This window comes from Oxyura jamaicensis, chromosome 1, assembly GCF_011077185.1.
Source record: "Oxyura jamaicensis isolate SHBP4307 breed ruddy duck chromosome 1, BPBGC_Ojam_1.0, whole genome shotgun sequence".
Taxonomy (NCBI): domain Eukaryota; kingdom Metazoa; phylum Chordata; class Aves; order Anseriformes; family Anatidae; genus Oxyura; species Oxyura jamaicensis.
The window spans coordinates 165,849,777-165,871,217 of NC_048893.1; the positions used below are offsets into that span (position 1 = coordinate 165,849,777).

The 21,441-nt window shown below is 33.2% G+C and overlaps 1 protein-coding gene across 12 annotated transcripts in view; it reads left to right on the forward strand.

The window, feature by feature from the left end:
• Positions 1 to 21,441, forward strand: part of PCDH9 (protocadherin 9) — a 699,850-nt gene that overhangs the window by 298,891 nt on the left and 379,518 nt on the right. For 8 of the 12 annotated variants that reach the window (XM_035321032.1, XM_035321022.1, XM_035321003.1 and 5 more), the window contains exon 3: positions 11,644 to 11,709. The exons of the other annotated variants lie outside the window; for them this stretch is intronic. In XM_035321032.1, the coding sequence (XP_035176923.1) occupies positions 11,644 to 11,709 (66 nt within the window). The remainder of the gene's footprint in view (positions 1 to 11,643; positions 11,710 to 21,441) is intronic. 12 annotated transcript variants of the gene reach the window in all.

Genomic DNA, 21,441 nt, shown 5'->3' on the forward strand with positions numbered 1-21,441 from the left:
AGGGTGACCTGCTTTATGCAACACTTTAAATTAAAGCTGTGGAGAAAAAAGATTGTGGATTTAATGTGGGTAAAAAAGGTTTGTAATAGATTTGGCGATTAGAGTTTGTTTTGAGAATAAAAACAATTAAAGGAACAGTTAATATTATTCATTCTTTGTGCAATACTACTGAAGCAAATACTATTTGGTAAAACATACTCTGCAAAATTAATGTAATTTAGAAAGTTAACAATTGACAAATTTCCCTTCTTTGTCTAACTTCTAAAATAAGTTTCAGAGTTGCTTTTTGACTTTATAAAATTATTTCTTTTGGCACAAAACCAGTCATTTGTATTTTAGCTTGAGAGGTATTGTTTGTTTGTTTGTTTGTTTGTTTGTTTTAAAGCTCTATTTTCCTAAATTCAAAATTTAGAAGAGTCTTTGCAACTAAATATAGGAGTTGTATCACAGCACTAAATGCAACCTGGCTTTGCAAAATCTGACATAAGTAATTATCATGGTAAAACGGATTCTGAATTAATTGATGTACTAATATTTTCTTAAGGTAATATTAAATTTTATGAACATAATTGAAAAGTTATTTTGGATTTCAGAGTTAATAAAAGCTTTAAATTTTGTTGCTGTATTATCAACTGCTATATTACATATATTACATTCTCTATGACATCAGGGAATACTGGACTTTCAATGGGGCATTAAATGTCAATGTAATATAAAACCTGCACAACTGATATTTGTGAAAGTTGTTAATATAAGAGACTTATCAAGGGAAGGATTTTTATATTTTATTGAGTTTAAGAGTAATGAAGAAGCTCTTCTTGGCTACATAAGCTGAATCTGAGTCATGGAACAGTATTATTCTGGTTGGTTCTAGTTTTTTGTGATTGTCAGGCAAAAGGAGGGAAAGGAAGAGTTCTATTTTGCTTCTCTGTATTTTTGTGTCAGCTACCATAGAAATTAAAAATAATTTAATTTTCATGGATTAAACAATGCTTAGATTATTGGGATCTTAGAGATTTTTTTCCCTCTTCTCTAATTAGAATACCTCACTACAGAAGGATGACTTCACAATGACCCTACATTCAAATGTTAAAACTAGTTGCTTATTTTAGCTTAATTGAACAAATCACATCTTTGTTCTGTACCCGAAGCATAGGTAAAGAAAAAGTATTACTAACTGTTAAACAAAATCCACTTAAAATTTAAAAATATTAAAAGAAATCAAATCAGGGCAAGCAGTAGTAAAATTTCAGATAAACCCTGGAAGCTGAAATGGAGAGGAGAACAGATCCATCTAATTAAGGGCAAAGAAACTTGAGGGGAGGGGGGGAGAAGGGAAGGATTCTGTTTAGGATGGTTAGCCCATTTTCTCTCTCTCTCTTTTTTTTTTTTTTTTTTTTTTTTTTTTTGTTTGCTTCCCAAGCAAGAGATAAAATTTAAAAATAAGAAGTTGCAACTTCTGTTACTCAAAAATCGGCTTCACTAAAAAATAGTTGGGGAAATGTATGCAAACATGTGAGACTGGAATTTTGCTGAACTGTTCACTCAGAATCCAATTCCAAAACACATCTCTTTATACTAAAATGTCTCTGGAGTTTTTAATTGTGAACTTTTTAAAACCCATTTAGTGTCGATCCCATCAAAATAATAGTAGCCTAAATATATATATAATAGCCTAAAAATGAAAGGATATTTTAACCAGTAAATATTGATACTTTTTTTGTAAATTATGTTTCATGTTTTCTGCTTGCTCTATATGCACCACTTCTAATGAATCATGTGAATTATCCCTAAAATGACAAAGCAATCAGAACTAAGCAGAAATGAAGCAGAACTTAATAAATAAAAAAGGAGTTTTTTTTTTTTTTTAATTATTATTATTGTTTTGTTTTGTTTTGTTTTGTTTTGTTTGGATGTTGGTAGTAGTGGTGGCAGGGAATGACAATAGAATAATTTTTCTCTGGTTTTCCATTTAGATTCTCCAGAAGAAGGACTGAAATACTTTTGAAATTTGCTGTTTATCTCCTAGACAGTTGGAAGATATAGATTTGACAAAAAAATTCTTTAAATATATATATATTTTTAAATATATATATATATTTATAATATATTATAATATATATAATATAAATGTGTATATTTATAAATATATATATATATATATACACTTTGGAAAAAAATCTAAAAGAAAGAGGCTGTCTACACTTTCAAATGGATCCAGATTCTTATTTTTTTTTTCTTTCCTGATAATTAAGTTTAGACTAATTTTATCTATTTCTAATGTCTCAGGTTTGTCAAAGGCCTTCTAAAACACCTGAATCTCCTAGATTTTAAAAAATATTTCCCAATGTTTCCCTGGTTAAACAGAAGAAAAACCCTGTTCCTCACTCCCCCTGTCTCCCTCTGCAAAACTGAAGAAAAATAAAATACATGAGAAAATTGGTGCTATATAACAAATGACATAAGGAATCTCAGAAATACACGTTTTCAGGTTGGCAAGTGGAAACACAGAAAAATACAGTTACATAACATTAAATTTCCTTCAGAGAAACTGTGTAAGTTTACCTGGGATTGTAAATTTCTATCAGTATATTCATATTTAAGATTGTTGGTGCTTTCAAACAAGCAAAGAAACAAAAGACAACCAACCAACCAACCAATCAAAAACCCCTTCCATTATATTTTTACTTGCAGTAACCAAACTGTAAAAAATTGGACTAAAATATTATGTGAGGAATATCTATTATAGACATAAAAACTTTTGAAGAATACTGAATTAAAATGGTTCTACTGTTTCTAAAAAAAATGAGATTAGAGAAAAATCTGTTTTCCATCTCTATATAATTTAACTTGACAAAAGAGACTTTTCTATAACCTTGTATGCATCATCTCATAATGTTAAGGGCATCTATTGGCATTCTAAATGCCTTATTAAGTTAGTAGTTCCATATAAAATGGAAAGTTAATCAGATCAGCCAACTACATGACAATATGGAAAATACCTTTGAATAGTAATGATAAAATTCCTCTTGCTGAACTTTTGACAGCAAAATGATAGATATGAACTGCAAACCCTGATGTTAGACTCCATCTATAGTAAAAGGAGTGGCATGTCCAGAGAGCAGTTCACGGACTTGACTGCAGTAACAGATAATGCGAGATGGAAAACTGAGTTGCAGACCATGTTTTTACGGTTGCCACTAATGTTGAATGCTGGGATTTGTTTATCCTCAGATTGCAGTAGAATATGCAGCAGAAATACACAAATATCATTTTGGAGGCATTCTCTATTATTATTATTATTATTATTTAAAAACAGTTTAAGGAAGGTGACCAGGTTAGGTCACACAATCCACAATTCTGCTGGACTTCAGAGACTTTGAAGTTGACCTAAGATGTTTGCACTGTTTTCATTCTAACAATTTGTGTTGAAATACTGTCAAAATGACATTTTGTGCCATTCATTCTTTGAAAAAGAATGAAAATAAAAAGTATTCACTTCACTGTAAGACATCTTTTAAAGAAGAAATCCATTTGATGCTGTATTACCTACAACCCTATACTAGCCAGCAGTTAAAACAGACTATTGAACATATGCTTTCTTGGCTAGCAGTCAGACTTTTTTTAACAGAGATTCTTTTATGCATACACTCCCTTTTGAACTAATGAAATAGTGACAATATGTTTTCTAAAGAAACCTGTGTATGAGAAATTTGCTTAGACATGCACAGCCTTTTTTCAAGAAGCTGTCAGGGATTCATATTGATGCTTGATGGTATGTTATTAACATGCTTACAAAACTAATTCAAAGGCAGTAGAGTAGTGCTGTTTATACGACTTGTGGTAATATTACCATTACTAATTACATTATATTGTAATACTGATACAAATCAACTGCTGGCAATGTCAGGATTAGTGTGGGATGGTATAACAAGCAAAGCTTTTAGACCTTTTGGCATTAGCTTATTGAGAAATGTTTGTCATCTTGTTCTTTAAAATGAGTGAAACATGTTTGGTATCCAAAATACAGTAAAGACAGCATGTGTTTATCATGTATTTATTGACCTCTGTTTCCACTTCAGGCTTATCTTTCATAAAATTAGAAAAAAATTAAAGAGAAAACTATTGAAGACTATTTAAGAAGGTAGTGATGTTTAACCTCATTCACAACATGAAAGCATGAAAGGTGTCTTTTTTATTATTAATTAATTTATTTTATTTTAGAGGGAGAGAGAGAGAGAATGTGTGACAATAGGATCAACACAGATCGGTTAAGATTTCTTGATGTATGCGTCAACCTTTGACCAATTAGGCAGGCAGCTGTGACAATTGTATTACTAAGTATGCAATGTTTTAAACCTCAGCACAGCCCCTTCCCACTCCTTCTAACACTAACTTCAATGTAAGCACTGAGATAAAATTTGTGACATTCAGACAGAAAATAAAATAAGATTAGACTTACTAGAAACAAGCAATATGAATAATTGAATAGGAATGCCTGTAACAATGTAGGTTCTTCATGCAAATCTTGTGTAAATATATATATATATATATTCAGTTTGTGAAAGAGAAGAGTTACTAACAAAGTGCTCAGTCAATCACTTTCTAGTCATTGTAATCAGGGTGATTTCTGGAGTTTCTTTGTGAGCATTTTTGTTTCTTTGATATTCCGATGGTCTTCATTAGGATTACTTTATCACTATTCTTTATTGGGAGAAAAATAAATTGATCACAATAAATTTCACATGATTTTCTTCAGACTATTGTCAGAAGTTTACATTTCTTTTCTTTCGATGGTAACACTAATTAACTGTACCCCTCCTCCTCAACCTGAAGGCTACTGCTCACTTTATAATTTGTTCACTTCATAACAGAATTGCTGTGCCACCTGTGTAAATGATTACAAGAAAGTCTCAGTGTTCATTCCCAGCATGGATTCTAGCTTACAGAATTCAAAGGATTAGAGTCAACACATAGAACTGGGAGAAAAAAATAGTACATTGAATCATAGTGCCAGTTTCAAAGCTGAATCATCACTACCTTTGGTATTTCAGTAAAATATAACTTTGCATCACTGAGAATCTTCCCACCAGACTAGAATCCTCTTCTGAGGTGTAAAGGATTGTCCTTCACAGTATGCTGCCTCTGAGAGGAAGAGAAGACATGAGAGACATTTTACTGCTTTTAAGGAGAGATACTATTTTTTCCTCCACCCCCACCTCCCTTTTTTTTTTTTTTTGTTGTCTTTTTTAAACACAACACCACTAATATGCAGATATTTAGAAATATCTGGAGAGTACATGTTATCAGCAATAAACTCTGTTTTCTTTTCCCATTGCATGTAGTTTTCTAGCTTTATGGTGTATTTACTGAAATGACCTATCTCCTGGACATTGCTGTTTTTCATATAACTGAGCCTGTTGTAGCTTTACTTTAAGAGAGTTTCACAACCATGAAAGGTTGTAAACCTTTAGCATTTACTGTTTTCATAGTTTATCCATATAAGAGATGCACTGCAGTGAACAGCAGTACAGAGCCAGTCACTCTTGGTCAGGTAGTGGTTTGAGTCTTTGAAGTCTTTGACCTTAGAATTTCCAATAAGTAGTCTGTTTGTGGTATTTCATAGATAAATCACATCTATTTTGAGCTAAATTGAAACCACCAATTTATTTCATGTGGGAATAACCTACGTGGACCTAAGTAATGGTCATCTATTTTTCAAGAACATTGTTGTATATGACCATGTCTTTGCTCTTGAGATAAAGATGTAAGTTTTCACAGTTAGGGACCAATAAGAGAAATAATAATAATAATAATAATAATAATAATAATAATAATAATAATAATAAATTGGTATTTGTAGGATGATGATATAATCTTCTATGGCTGAGTCCAGTTGTAAACAGTCAGTCCAGATCCCTTTCAGCCATAAAGAATCACACTGAATTAGAAATGCCAAGACAGTTCTGTCCTTGGTTAACAATTGTGTCATGTTGCCTTTATGTGTGTATTACATCTAGATGTCTGTGTTCAAAACAAGCAAACTATTCTACTGGATTATAAATTCACCATGTCACAAGTTATAAAATTTTATACCTGTCAAATGGTCTCATACCAGGATATCAGTTATAATTAGACATTACATAGACAATAAATAGATGAGAACTAATTCACTATAGAGTAAAAAGGTGAACTTACTGTTGGGTTTGCAATGTCTTTGCAGCATTATTTCCTTTTCACATTTCATTTTAACAGTTACAGATTTATTTTTTATTTATTATTAGTTACAGATTCATTTTAACAGTAACAGATTTATTTTTTAAAAAAAGAGTCTGGGACAAAAGCAGGAGATAGAAATCCATGAAACAATGGTAAATACAAGATGTGACTTTAACAGAAAAATGTTGATAGTATACAGAATACTATGTTTCAAGTTGTATAGGGAAATGCACATGGTTTGAAAATCAATCTTTCATTATGAAGTCTCTTTTTTTTTTCTGGTGGGTCAGAATTTCTTGGTGATATAGAAGACACTCTCACTAGATTTTCTTCATTCTGTGTTCATTGCTAATATCAATATAGATAGATTTTAGAATAGGATTAAAAGAATAAGCAGTGAAATATGTGCTTAATTTCTTTACCAAAAAAGATGTGAATTTGTCTTTCTAAAAACATACTTAATTGCTTACAAAGCAAAATAATTGCATGTCTTGTGAAACTTTCAGTTCTAAAACTGACTTTATATTCTTACTTTAATTCTATTTAATAAATTGTAATTTGCTTTTTAAGGTTTTACTTCAAAAAATGAAAAAGATACTTTAGAAAAGTGACTTTGCCTATTTTTTATTTTATTGTTTCTTTTTCTGAAAACATGCAAAATTACTTAAGTCTACAACTGCTGTAGTTGTTGCTTTTACTTTCTGCCTATTTATTTATTTATTTATTTATTTATTTATTTATTTCATCTCTCAGGAGAAGCAGCCATTAGGTATTATTTATTTAAAATTTTTATGTGATTTTTCAAGTCTGTTAAATTTCAGCCTTTAAAAATAAAGGCAAGCTGTAGGCAAAAGAATGCTGAAGTCAATTTAAACCATTCCAGCTGGCAAACACAAGAACCCAGTAAATTGGCAAGGACTTATCTGGTGCTTCTTCTTCAATGTAATGTTTATTGTGGAAGTATTTTGCACGTATGTGTGTCAATGTGTCAAAATGCAAATCAGCTCATCATCCTTATTTCTCCTTCTTTCTGTTATCTGCTGGGTCTTTTATTTCTCAACTATAATTAAAAGATCAGTAGTTCATTATTCCTGAGTTCTTAATAAATTAAGGTGATGTTATAGAACTTTCACAGGTATCTTCACAGAAAGATACAATATCCTATGTAAGGATCCATGCAGAACCATATCCATCATATCCAGATGGTATACATCCAGATGTAATACATCCAGTACACAGGCTCTCTAAGTGAGCAATTAAATGCAGTGCTCTCCTTTCAGTTCTCTTTTATATACATGCTACTTTGACACCTAAGTGTAAAAAATGAACAAAATAAATTATCCCTGCTAAGGCTTATTAAAGATCAAACATAAACAAGTCTCATGGCTTTTCTTTTCTACACTGCTGTTAGTACTGCCTGATTTGACAAGTTATAGTGTATTTTAATTTTACTTCTGTGCAAGAGCCTCCTATAGTAATTAAGTGGGAGAAAACAGAGAACTGTGCTGGGGTAATGATGCTAGTGTCTTACAGCCAAAAATACTGTACATTCTTTACATTCTTTTGAATTCAGAACTTTCTTACTAGTTTTTTTTTTTTTCTATTTTTTTTTTTTTCTTTTTACCAGCAGCAGACCAACAGTTTGCAAAACAACATGATTCACTGAGGCATCCAAATAAGGGTTTATTATTATTATTATTATTTAATTATGCACTGTAATGTTCAGACATATGTTGTGAGTTGTGTGGGGCTCCATAGGAAAAATGAACATTTTTCATGTTTAACTTATTATGTTATTTAACTCAGTATGTTAACTCTGTATTTTCCCCACACCTTTTTCCAAAACAACTTTCCTCCAACTTCTGGAAAGAAGCAAGTCCCTTTATTGGGAATGGGAGACAAGGATGTTCAGAATCTCTTGGTTTTGTTCATTAGTTTCAGAGAAGTTTGCTTAATAAGAAAGTTTATGTACACATTTCACTTGTACAAATCAGACACCGTAACTTCTACAGGTGCTCTGTGACATCTCTATAAACTATTTGAAGAAGAAAAATTAAGAATTTGGTGTCCAGGTAATAAGTTCTTCAAAATTAGGGTTTTGCTTGTGAAACTGAATTAAAATTTTGATGATAACAAAGTACAGCACTCTTCCTTCCCCAGAAAAGACTACGATTTCTTTCATCTGTATTTCTGAATATATGATCCTAGTAAAAAAAAGGAAAACAAACAAGCAAACAAACAAACAAAACCCTAAAAGTTTGATTAATGGGAGAAAGCTAAGAAAGCTAAGTTTGAGGCCTGATCTCAGAGCTTTTAGAGTGGAAAAAACGTCCCATTAATTTTAGTGGGAGTTTTGACTGCACAAGGATTTTCAAGATCAAGTACTTCCTTGTTCATTAAAGGATAGAAAGTAATTAGAAATAGAGCACAGAAAAAGATTTTATGTAGTATTGCTTTTGTCAGCTGAAAAATCCATATTATGAGTTTAGGCTAATTTCTCTCTCTTCCTTTCTTGCATAAAATGATGACACAGTAGGTTGTTTTCAGACTCTTAGCAGGTCTGTGGTTCTATTTGTTCATTTTACTGGGAAAAAGCAACTGCCAAGTTGTGTATGTGTGTTCTTCCTTGCTATGGATTACAATCAAATCTGTGATGCTGACTGTCATTTCCCTCTTCCATCCAAACTGTTTAGCTCAAGATATTCCCACAACCTTTTTGTTTGTCAATGGTAGATGATAGATGAAATTAAAAGCCTGTATGCATTTTGGTTGAAGGTTTTTGCTGATGTCAGCTCATGAAATAGAACAGTTGGAGAGAAAAAGATAAAACTGTACTAACTTTTACAGAAATAAATCTTGCATGTTTTATGATACCTTAAATTATGTTGACTTTTCAACACCTTTTGATGAAGAAACTATATATTCTTAAGACCTCTCAAATCCAACCCTGAAATTGAAATGTAAGGTAGTCATGAACCTTTTCAGAAATCATGAATTTAGGTCAACAAAAAATGGGAGTACATTCTGCACTGACCTCAGGGACAAGGGACATATCTCCTATTGGAACATTAAACCATTCTTTGAAATACTTTAAAAATATGTTTCATGTTACTCTTTCCTTATGGATATCCATATATATATTTAAATATATATATTTGTCTGTGTCAAAGCCTTCCTTCTTTCAGTCTCCAGCTGTAATTTATTTGGGTGAGAAGTAAGGTCGAGGTTTAATTCTAGTTAGAATAGTCACTTGCAAGACAGAGCAGGAGCCATTTCACTGCTTTCTTCTATCTGCTTGCTGGTGGGAATAGAGAAGCTGTAGAAAGATGGGGGATCAATGCAAGCTGCTCTCTTTGCTGACCCTGCCACATGTAATGATCTTAATTATCACCAAAAGCAATAGAGAAGTGAAGAAGGCATTTTATTTCTTATGTAGCAGCAGTCTGCTTTTTGGGAAAGTAGCTATGTAGAAAAAATGGTCTCATACTCAAAGATGCCATGCATTTGTTTTTTTCAATTGGTAATTTCTATATGAATGGAATTTTATTCCTGTCCATTCTTGTTTTATGTTGATTTTCTCACTAAGCTTTCAACTAGCTTAGGGGATGGCAAAAAAATAATTATTGGCTGTTATTGAAATTACTCTTGTGATTACTTTCAAATTGATATTGGAAAAAAATACTTATAATTTCTGTAAAGGTGATTTATTTATTTAAAGGTGACTTTCTATCAAGTAAGAAAGTATTTGATAATATGGTACACAGCCTTCAAAAACTCATCACTTTATCAAAGTTGTTAAAACTGTGCAATATACACTCTAAAAAGAGAACTTGATCCACAGGGACTCCCTGTCTGCTTTTTCAATGGTTTAATTCTGTTGCCTTTGGGTGAATTGCACTTCATCTGTACTCATGTAAATGAGGAAAACAAAATATCAGAGGAGGTACAGGCAAATTTTAAAATGAGGTATTCTCAGCGGCTTTTACCTTTCTCTTAAACTATGCTTATTTAATCTCCTTGGATTGTATAAGTACCTTTTGATTCAAAGTATAAGACCAAATAACAGTTCTGCTTGTGTAAAGCATTTTCTTCTTTTATTTTAAATGAAATTTTATATGGCAAAGAAGGGACCTTCTGAAGTCAGTTGGAAATGTAACTTCAGATATCAGAGGAGAATACTTTTCATTGATACAAATACGTACAATGACTTTTTACTTTCAAGGGGAGTTCTTGAAAAAAGCTTTTAGAACTGTGATATAATTCTCCAAGAACACAGAACTTGTGTGAAATATCTGAGGTATCTATTGGGAGTACTTTGGAAGAGACATGTTTTCCACTGTGAATAAAAGTACTATTTGATGCAAAGTTTTTTGAGGATTTTGTTCACTATAAGATGTTAAAGGAGCGGATAAACAATTCTGTACAGAATGTTAATGTTCTGTCTGAATATGGTGCACAGAGTACTTTTTTGCAATTTGGTCATGTTACTCTACAGATAATGGATTTGAAATTGTCTGACTTTCCAGATACATTACTCTTAATGTAACATTCTCTCTCTGGGGAACATTCTTTTCTCCAATAAAACAGAACAGCAAAAAGGCCTGGTGCTGGGTTGATACCTGCATTTCAGACTATCCCTCCAAATGCATGTATTTTTTTGGCTTACATTGTTCAGAATTATTGTGGTACTATTCTGTTGTCACATTGGATAACCAATTCAGTTCCTGTAGTAATACGTAGTTTTGAAGGTTCTTCAAACTTGATAACCTACTGAACGTTCCTTCCACAGTTATTTTATAGTCATATGGAGTCATAATGATTTGAGACCTTGGAGACATGGTATTTTGGGGTGTCTGAGTATTATACTCAGGAAGGAAACTGATGTACATAGTGCTATTTATATTCAGCACTTAGTAACAGAGCATGAACATCCATTAATGCTCCCGCATTAAACACAGTTTTAATTGCAGCTTTAAAGATCTGCTGTTTTTGCTTTTTAGAGTCTCATGGTTGATTAATAACATCTTAATAAAAAGCTTAATAGTGCATTAAATTAAAAAAAAAATCTTGTTATGAGACAGCAATTTCAGTTGGTAGTTCACTAAACAGAACAATAAAAACCTGCCCTGCTGTCTGAAAATCTGTTGCCTGGTTGCAGCAAAATGTTACACAATAAGCCTTCAGAAACCAAACCGATGTTTGATGTAGCACTTTAAATATTACCATGCATATGTTTGGTAACACTAGACTATGTCATCTGAAGTCTGTGAGCCCTCATTAAAAGTTATTTATCTTTCTTCAACAGAAATTTTCTCCCATTTTGCTTTATATATTGCCAATATTGGGCTTTTGGGGCGGTGGCTTATCTAAACATCTGTAGTAAGAATGACACATCTTTTTTATCTAAATATTATTGCTTTTTAGGCACTGAATTTTGGAGATATGCCGAAGTACTTGTGGGAGATTTGGGTACCTGACAAACCATGGGTGGTAAGATATCAGATCCACTGAAATAAATAAAATAAGCATTTAATTTTAAGTCAGGTATTTTGGGCCCTGCTGTCATTGAATTCAATGGGCAAACCTCCTGCAGTACTCAAAGTGCATTACTGCAACTTTATAAAATGTTTCATTTTTTTCTTTTTTTTTTTTTTTTTTCAATATTGTCATGCTGTTGTAAAGTTGAAGTAATGCCCATAGTGAAGTAGAACAAGATCTGACAAGATGAAGAGTGAATTGCTCATTTGAAGGTTATAATACAACTTTTTCTATTATCTTTATGAAGACTAGCTATTACCATCAGAACAAATAGTGGTTCACAGGTAGGCCTGAATAGTACCTTTCTCCAAACATCCTCCTGTTAGTCTTGTATAACACTTGCTCTGGACACCAACCCAGTAAGCCAAGGAAAATAACGATCTCCTTTTAAGCACCATGCGGGCTTCTCAGAAAACGAGTCCAGCAGATGCTGGCCGTCCTCCACTTTCAGAGTCAGTAATCAGAGAATAACCAGGGTTCAGTGCTTTGATTTCTAAAGCTCTACAGTAAGAGCACCTATGGTTTACTTAGATGCACAGTTTCTGCTCTGTACAGAACTGCAATATAGCCCATCAGTTTCCATGCTGATGTATTTTTTTGTTTTATTTTTGTTGTTTTCTGTTGTTGGTGGTGGTTTTGGTTGTTTGTTTTTTTGGGTGGTGGTGGTGGTATTTATTTGTTTGTGAAATGAAGTACTGTAGAATCTGGATAGAATTTTCTCCACTAACTGTGCTTTTAAAAGAGAATTTGTTAAAATTAATTTATATTACAAAATTCCATGTAGAAGTTCAGAACTATCATGTTTTAAAGTTTAAAAATAATAATTGCAATCTGAATTTGTTCACATCTTTTGATATATTTAAGTTTAATTACATTTGTTCAACTACATTTATTAAAACTACAAGCTTACAGTAAGAATTTTTTTTTTCTTTGTAAGCTACAGCAGAAAAAAAAAAAAAGTTAGAAAACAGCAAGTTTCCAGTATCAGACATTAAACTTAGAACATTAATTAGTTATTTTCTAACATCAGTTAGTTATTTCCTAACTACTAATATTCAGCTTTTTAGCCTCAATATAGGCGTTTCAGAAGTAAGTTAATTGCTTTCATTTTCTACAGTAAAACTTTCTGAATGAGCTTTGTGGGATCTCTATTTATATACTATAAAACCAATACAGAGATCTAGATAGCTATCTTATCTTTCTCCTCTCTATTGATAAAGAATGCTGTAGTTATATATCAATTCAATAACATGAAATTTGAAGGAAACGTTGAAGGGAAAAATGCCATCATACATAGTTAGGACTAGCAATTTAAAATGAACACACTAATAAGCAGCAGTGAGCTCCATATGCTAGAATTGTAGGTTCCTATGCATAGATAGCTATATATAAATTCCTATTAAAGCAATGGAGAATGGATACCTAGTTAGAACATATGGAAGTACACTGAAGCAGTGGAGTAATGATGGAGTAATGATTCACCTAAGCTTCCAGCTCAGTTTTTGGATGTCTTTTTGTATACTTACTAGACTGTACTCTTTTAGCAGTTGTCACTTATAATATTTTATTTCAGTAGATATTCATTACAGAATGAAGAGTCCTGATGTACTTTTATTCCAAATACTAACAACAGTATATATATAACGGTTCACCATTTTTTTTTTTTTTTGAGAATGTATATTATTTTACACATTATCTTTTAAAAACTGATCTTTCAATTACAACTGTCAAGAAAATCATTTTAATGGAAGTTGGATGCTAACATGTAGAAACTAAGTTCTAAAGTTACTAAAGTAGGAAAAAAGTTCTAAACTTTTAAGCTAATTTCCAGAAGATTTTATCTCTCAGCTTTCCCCTAAGATTTCATGCTCCTTGTCAGACAAAACTGTTCAGCTAGGTTTAATAAGTCCAGAGAGTTAAACAAACGAGTAGACAATTTCTTCAAAAAAAAAAAAAAAAAGTGAAAATATATTCTCTTTGCACTGTTAGCTGATATTTGGTTTGGATTTTTTTTTTTTTTTTTTTTTTTTAATTTTCTAGTTTATGACAGCAACCTGCTGTGACTGTCATAAAGCAATGGCTTTAACTAAAGCTTCATTCCCATCAGTGCAAATGCTTGGCTTTGAAAAATTCTTCCAACTCTTAATTTATTGAAACCACTTTAAGTACTTTAACTTTTTTTTTTTTAAAAAAAAAAAATTTCATACTGATATATCTTCACAGTCTGACCAATTAGCAAATAACGTTGATGGTTTGTACAGTAAGTGAGGACTGATCATTTTTCAATGTATTAGTTAATATGAAGGAAAAAAAAAAGTATGGTATTGCTTTAAAAAAAAAAAAAAAAAAAAAAGGTTGAATTACCTTTGAATATTTTGTTCATTTAAATAGCAATTATACAGTCTCTTTCTGAAGGCTTTTGGCAAAGCAAATAAATCTTCATTAACATTGTTTATAATAGAATCTAAAAACAAACAAACAAACAAACAAACAGAACAAAAACACTCATAAAACAAGTTGCACACCACCTACTGGATTTTCTATTTCTTGAAGTTAGATTTTGGTAATTGATTTTAATGTTAATTAGTACCTGGACCCGAATTAGATGCAGAATATTTTAGGTGAGAGTCTGGTGTACCAGTTTATGTGGCAGTTCAGATTGCATGACTTTATGGGGGAACTAACATGGGGTGAGATAGATGTAGTAATGTGAAAGAAGCACTCAGTGATAAATCATCAAAAATGCATTGGTAGCAAGTGGTAGCTGTTCTACAATATGTATGCACAGCCATACACACATACCTATACCAACCAAGGCAGATGCATTTCTTTCATTCTAGTACAGACCAGCATAGAGGGAGGGGACCAGGACACTGACTACAACTGTACAACTGGGTCATGTTTGGCAGCTGGTACCCTCTATCCAGCAGTTCAGGCTCAGACTCCTATGTGATGCTGGATGTTCATGGATGGGCTCACTCATGAGGGGTTATTGTCTTAACTGTTTATTGCTTCTAAATCATGTTGTTGGCACATGCCACAAGCCAAGCTAGTGAGCCATGCAGCCTTGCTAGTCACATAGCCTCAGGCCAATCTCCTTTATGTCATCCATATGTAAGGCCAGCTAGCAGTTGTCACTGTGGTTTCTGTCATTCTCTGGTCTCCAACCCAAAATGTGCAGAATGTTACAGATGTGCATTCTGTTACAGATGTGCAGAATCAGCAACAATTATATGATGGAGTTCAGCTATCACAGCTTTGTCTTCCAGCCACAGGTTAGTTATTTGTAAAGTGGCAGATGTAGTCATGGTGCCATTTATCTGAGCAATGTTTTTGAATAGACACATGACACATGATTGAAATGATACCTTCTAGGAATATAATGGTCCTTTGGCATTGATAACATCTGTTCATTTTGGGAAGAAAACTCCCCCCACTCCACACATATCTGACAGTTTCCATATATACAAGAGAGAAAAACAGTGCATGGAATAATCAAAAGCAGGAGGAAGAGGCAAATCTGTGAAGGATGTGTTAAGAGCACAAAGCTTATGACTGAGCTTGTTCTAAAGTAACAATCTTTCTCTGAGAGACGAAAGAGACACTGAGCTGTGAGTAATGGGGTAAGTTAAAGGATACAATCCGAGAGTATTCAGGTATCTCATTTGAGTATGGTACATATAAATGGCTTGGTTTCAAATTAGTAGGTCATATAGGAACCACTTTTTTTTTTTTTTTTTTTTCCTACAGAAAAATTTACAAAAGGTGACGCTTTTTCGCTGCTGTTCAAGTTAAAACATAATAATTGCTTGAGTCAGGATTCTGAGAAGTTGCACACTGTATATTTTATTTTATTTTATTTTATTTTATTCATTATTATTTATTTTTTATTTTATTATATTTATTTTAATTTGGAGTCTGCAAGAGTAGGTATTGTTACTAAACATGAAAAATGTTTTTATTTTATATATTGTTCTGTTCATAACCCTTTGTGCCTATTATTGACTAATGACTAATTGACTATTTGCCCATTATTGACTAATGACTAATTGACTATTTGCCTATTATTCACTAAGAACTAATTGACTATTGACTATTGACTAAAATAAGTCTCTTTTAGTCTAGAATTTAGCTTTATTTTAGCTTTATTTTATTTTTATTTAATTTATTTTTATTTAATAATTTTAATAAATTTATTAATTTATATTTTTATTTTTTTTAACTTTATTTTATTTTACTATTTTTCTGTCTCAAATGTGGTGTTAGTGAAACTGACCAACTTCAGGTATTTATATAAATAGAAGTTTACATGTATATCTTGACTTAATTTCTTCTTAATTAGTAGCATACAATGTACCATTCTGATTTTTGATTGACCCCCATGGTGCCTGCTCCTCCCCTTGGGGATCCCAGCTGTTTTCCTCTCCTGCTGTAATTGAAATCAAACTTGTTGCAGCCTGTAATTGTTAGTGAATCTAACTATCTAATGTTTTCTGTGAGACAGATGTACACCAGTAGCAGATGAAGTGCCATATGGAAAGCCAAGTACCCTATTGGGGTAAAGATAGCTCCGTTCTTGTTCTGTTTTACAATATTCCAATACTTGATAACTAACATACATTTTAGAAAGTTAGGGGTGTGATATGTGTAGAAAATTTGGTGTGTATGCAATATATTAATGAAAACGGTTAGGCCAAGTCTGTCTGACCTCATGAAGAACTGTACCTCCAGACCGGTCTTACATATTTTACATTGTGTCTCTAAGGGACGTGGTTTGGTGGTAGGTTTCAGAAGGTCAGGTTGACAGTTAAGTTGATGATCTTGAAGGTCTTTTCCAAACTAGATGATTCTATGATACTATGATTTTATATTATTCTCTTTGCCTGCTTTTTTCTCTTGTGACATTAAGGAAAAATATTCTAGTGTCTGTTTGAGCATCACTATGACAGTTCTAATGTCTCATATAGGAGTGTAAATGTAGACGTTATCTCTCATCCTTGTTTTGGCATCTAGTGAAAATCATAATCTTTTATAAAGAGTGCATCTTTTTGTCTCTGGGTGAAGACATTTCCTAGGAATCTGCCATTGGTAGCAGGATACTGTTGTCTGTCAGTATTTCGATATACTCCTGTTTTTCTTTCTCTTAAACCATGTAATGCTTCCAGTCTTAGTGAATAAAATAAGAAGTTCTTTTAGCTTCTCTTTCTCTGTGTCTTCGTATATACAGAGAGAAAGCAACATCAGTTGTGAATTGTCAAATGTAAGTAATATTTAATTATTTTTAAATATGTAGGTTTTGAACTGTTGGGCATCTACTGTAGTTCCTACACTGAAAAGGCTATGCAGTTTTAATAGCAGTCTTCTACTTCTAGCTTCTCTTCATGACTCAATAAACTGCAATTAAATAGAGGACTAAAGGGAGTTCATAGGATAATAACAACTTCATTGGCTGCTGGATTTCTTGAGATATTTTAAGACATGTTTTCTTAACAAAATAATGTAATCATCCCCTGTGTGGATTTCTTCATATCTGATTTTGAAAGGAGGCTCATGTGTTCCTTCCAGTGCTGCTGACAAGAGGTCATCAGTATATCTGAATCAGGCAGACTAAGGCTCTGAGCAATTGCATCTGTAACTAAAACTGAACATCTAGCTTAAAGTCAAATACTGCACTTATTCTGTACTGTTCCTGATTCTAACTATGGTTACCCTTTGTAAAGTTCAGCAGGATTTCTCCTGGGGTAGCAAAGTTCCTTTAGGTATATCTAAATAAATATTAGCTTTATGGTGAATACTTACAAAGAGATTTGTAGGAAAGCTAGTTATTCTGTAACTCCTCAGATTATAGCTGGTTTCTCAGGGACCTGAGGAAAAATAGAGGTGAATTTAACTTCTTTACACTGTTCACAATCCCAGTGGAGATTATTCTCATTAAATATTTATCCATCATGGAGGAGGGAAAGAGATGAGTAATTAAACAGTTGGCATAAATTTAAATGTCATAACTAGAAGAAAAATCCTTGCAATCAAATTTTATTGGGGTTTCCCAATAAGTGTTCTGAAAATATCTTTCACTCAAGTATTTTCACTCTGCAGGAAGAAGGGAGAGTAAAATATAGTTTTGAATCAAGTTCCCTAACCTTTCTACTCTTTCTGAAAATTCCATACATTTTCTGTAACTCAGTGATCCTGTGATCCTGTTATATGACACACAGGTTAATTTGGGGATGTGAACTGATTCCCACAAATGATTAGCTTCCAACTCTATCACCCCTCTATCCTGAAAGAATGATCTGAAGAGAGTAGCTCTACTTTCTGAGTGACTAATGGAACAAATACAAGTGACAAAAGAGGGAAAAGTTGTATTTTGCTGTTTTTTTTTTTTTTTTTTTTTTTTTTGATATCTCCTGTCTTTTTTATGATGAATCTCATATTGTACAAAGTAGTACATTTTTCACATTTTGTGTTATTGCAGTATCATCTCATTTGAGGCTACCTCATTCAGATTATTTATCTGAAACTACTTCTAATAGTATCAAAAGAATACTTTAAGCAGCTAAAAAATAATTCCTGTATTAAAATGATTAAGTAGGCTAACTTTGATATATTACACAAGAAAAAAGACAAAAAGATTTATTATCCACCAAAATTTTATTTAAGGATGAAAGTTCCAAATATATTGTTTAGGCGTGTTGGAAGGAACCTTCAGAGGTCATTTGCTGCAATGCAATGCAATGTCAGAGTTCTAATTTAGTTGAAGTGGTTCAGGGTCTTGCCCAAGAGAATCTCCAAGGCTTGCTACAGCCTCAATGGGCAATCTGTTCCAGAGTTTGATCACCCTTATGAAAAATGTTTCCTTCATATCAGCTTGGAATTTTCCATGTTTCAGCTTGTCTCCATTGCTTTTCAGATGCATCTGCAAGAAGTGTCTGGCTTTAAATTTTCCAAGTCCTCCCATAAAATAGCTAAAATTACAGTCATTACATTAACCTTCTTGAGGTTAAACACATAAAGCCCCCAGAGCATCCAAAGCTCCTTATACACTTCAGGCCCAAACCAGTTTGGTGACACTTTGTTGGGCACACTCCAGTATAAGTATTTTTCTGGTACTGGAGAACCCCAAACTGGACACATTACTTGACATGCAGTCTCATAGCTGAACAAAAGAATCACACTCCCTGAGCCTGTTGGGTGCATTTTTACCAATATACATAGATATGTATATTTTGATATGTATACATAGATATGTATACATGATATGTATACATAGATATGTATATTTTACCAATATACAAGATATACACTTGGTTCTCTTTGCTCAGGGACAAACTGCTGACTCAGGCTGAACTTGTCCTTGAGGACCAACAGGTCTTTTGCTGCAAAACTGATTTCTATCCAGTTGGCACCCAGCCTGCATTGTTGCATGGTTTTATTCTTTCCCAGGGGCAGGACTCCTGTGTTTGTCATTTGATGAACTTCAAGAGGTTCCTGTTGTCCATTTATTTGCTCTCTCTGAATAGGATCCCTACCTTCCAGCATGTAAAGCACTTGCCCCCACCTTGGTGTCACCTGTGCACTTGCAGAGGATGCACTCTGCCTCATTAAGAAAGACATCAGATGCAAAGGCAGCATTGCCTCATTATCCATTCCTGAGGAGTGCCTCTAGGAAACAACTGCTAGTTGGCCTGTGTACCTCTGATCTGGTCTGTGACCTCTTTGATTGAACCTGGCAGGCCAAACAATTTTCCATCCACCTGAGACCACCCATCAAAGCCATATCTAACCAATTTCTCAGCAAGGAGGGGAAAAAAAAGTAATAAAAAAAAAGCCTCAAACTTTTTCATGTAGGCAGTCACACTTTGCCACAGATAAATACATGTAGGCTATTTCCAGTTTCCTTCTCTTGGATGTGCCTGGATATGGCATCCAGGATGATTTGCTGAGTAATGAGTTTAGGCTGAACAGCCTTCAGTTCTCAGATCCTCCTCCTCCTTCTCCTTGAAAATGGTCAGGCAGTATGCATTTTTTCAGTCTTCAGGAAACTACCTTGATCACCAAAACATTTGTAAGATATGCCATTGCAATTACATTATCTGACCTCCTCAGCACCATCGGAGGCAATCCATCTTGCCCTACAACCACATCAACGAATTACTTTCTAACATCTACTTTGAGTAACTCTTCAGTCTCCCAAATCCTGGCACAGGCTCAGGGAAGCTGGCAAGCTTGAGACAGTCCTTATCAGTAGTGACTCAGCTTTTCTCATGTCCTTTGTCACTAGGTTCCCTATGATTTTAAGTAGCAGTCCCATATTTTCCTTTGTCTTCTATTTGTTTATGACATAACTTTCATTTTATGCTTCACAGTATCAACTCTAATAAAATATTGACTTTTTAAATTAATCAGAACTTATTCAGGAGTTCAATGTTATCAATGCTGACCTTAAGCATTGATTGACCTAAGGTATCACTCTGGACTTTTCTCGGGTTTCAAGGAGGTTGTTCTGACAGCTTTGGGCTCCTTTGCCCTCCAGGACAGTCTCATATTAGACCCTGAAAAACAGATCCAGGAACAAGTTTAAAACTGTTTTTCTAAAGTCTATATTTGTAATTTGATTTTTTATTTTTATTTTATTTTATTTTACTTTATTTTAAATAATAAGTCAAAATGAGTGTCTCCTCTGGTCAGTTTGTCATTCACCTGTTTCACCTGTTCTTGATGCTTGACAGAAGTATCCTTGACGTTTTTGTACTCCACCTTTTTGCCCTTTCAGAAGACATTGAGATGTTTCATTTGTACATGAGAACCACTCCTGTGATTGTGATGCTTTCTCCAGTTTTCTGAAGTCATCTTCATTTCATTTTCTTGGTCAATCAGACTGTATCAGACAATCGCCACCGTATCCACCCTGATCTTTACCCATCAGGCCTTGATTGGCTCATCCCCTGCTCCAGTGGAAAGCTCCATGCATTCATACTGCTTCTTTGAATGAAGTACATTCTCTCCTGGGTTTTATGGAGGAACCTGTATTGTTCTGAAATTTTCCACTCTTTGTGTGCTTGTGTACAGGCATCTCAGGTGAAACCTCCAGCTATGCTGTATTCATAGGGGATGTTCCTTGGCTGCTTTGCAGTTCACTGAGCAGTTCACTTTCTTCCTTAGTTCTCTCATTTTTGGTCACAATCTCCTTCACTAGATTAGCAAGTCTCTTTGGAAGGCTGGGTCTTGCCCCAATTGGTTAAACATACCATGACAGAAATATTTTGATATATATATATTTAATATGTACATACAAAATGTTTTTTGCATTTATTTAGTGTCTGACCATGAATAAATACTACATAATACTAATACTACTGTATAATACATAAATACTGATTTATGAAGAGAACGCTGCATATATGATTATACACTAGTGCACAGGAAGAGAAAGAGGAGAATGTAAAAAAGAAATGCATAATTCTCTTATTGTTTTGGGAGTCTTGTCTTCAATTCTTCATCTGCGTGCTTTTCTGGTACTGTTATCTTCCAGTCTGATTTGTCAAACAGTACAAGATGTTTTTTTTTCTTTTTGAACATCTCTGAAGCAAAAACCAGAAAGCAGTCATATATATGCCTGGCAATTTGATGGTGTTGGTTTATTTTATTTTATTTTATTTTATTTTATTTTATTTTATTTTATTT